Source organism: Primulina tabacum, chromosome 1 (assembly GCF_025594145.1).
Source record: "Primulina tabacum isolate GXHZ01 chromosome 1, ASM2559414v2, whole genome shotgun sequence".
Taxonomy (NCBI): domain Eukaryota; kingdom Viridiplantae; phylum Streptophyta; class Magnoliopsida; order Lamiales; family Gesneriaceae; genus Primulina; species Primulina tabacum.
The window spans coordinates 50,940,676-50,941,729 of record NC_134550.1 but is presented as its reverse complement, the minus strand read 5'-3'; the positions used below and the strand labels follow the sequence as shown (position 1 = coordinate 50,941,729).

At 42.1% G+C, this 1,054-nt stretch overlaps 1 protein-coding gene across 1 annotated transcript; it reads left to right on the top strand.

The window, feature by feature from the left end:
- On the top strand, positions 1 to 1,054 carry LOC142511902 (uncharacterized). Its single transcript, XM_075619668.1, has 2 exons — positions 1 to 363; positions 447 to 1,054. The coding sequence occupies exons 1-2, from the start codon at positions 1 to 3 to the stop codon at positions 1,029 to 1,031; spliced, it is 948 nt and encodes a 315-aa protein (XP_075475783.1). The 3' UTR covers positions 1,032 to 1,054.

The window sequence follows — 1,054 nt, the reverse complement described above, 5'->3', positions numbered from 1 at the left end:
ATGGATAGTTTTGCAACTCCCGAGAGTTTTGTTGATAAAGCCAAAAAAGTTGATAAGACAAGACGTAGTTGGAGTGAACGTGAAGAAGAGTTTCTAATACAAGCACTAAAAGATGCGTCCGCAGAAGGTTGGAAAAGCGACAACGGATTTCGGCTAGGCTATTTGGCTTTTCTTGAGAATCGAATGAAAGTTGCGTTTCCTGACACAAATATACGTGGGAACCCACATATTAACTCTAAAGTTCATGTCTGGAAGAAACTGTACGGATCTTTGGTGACAATACTAAGTAAAAGTGGAGTCGGATGGAACGACACAGAGAAGACCATTGAAGCTTCAAACGACATTTGGGATGCACTAATAAAGGTATTTTTGTTTCCAACAATACTTGTCAATTTTTGTTCCAATAAAATGACTCGTGGCATTACTCTGTCATAATAAATTCACAGGCAGACCAAAACGTCAGGTCAATGAGACACAAAAGGTGGACCTTTTACCATGATTGGTGCGAAATCTTCGGTAATGATCGTGCAACCGGAGAGAAAGCTGAACATTTTGCTGCTGCAGTTCAAGAGATTCTTACCATGACACCTGAAGTGGCTAACGATACAGGTATGAATCTAGACGCATTGTTCTCTGTTCATGAGGGAGGTGATGAGTCCATCTCTGTATCTGTCACACCGTCCTCGCGACCCATATGTGCTGCGAAATCAAAGGGTAAGAAACGGAAAAATGTAGACGCTGCTGACGATGCGATAATGGAAGCCATAAACAATTTCGCAACCATCACCAAAGACACAATGAATGACCTTATCAAACAATTAGCAAGACAAAAAGAAGCAGGTGATGAGAAGATGCGCAATGACCAAGACAATGTGTTAAAGGTCATGGAAACAATTCCTGAGTTGACCGAAGACGAGAAAGTTAGGGTTATTGAAGAATTGGTGGAGAACCATGCGAAATTGTCACTGTTCTTGCGCTTGGGTCATGGCGGAAGATTGAGCTTAGCTAGACGGTTGCTAAGAGGAGGTTGACGTTACGACATATCATGCGGCAC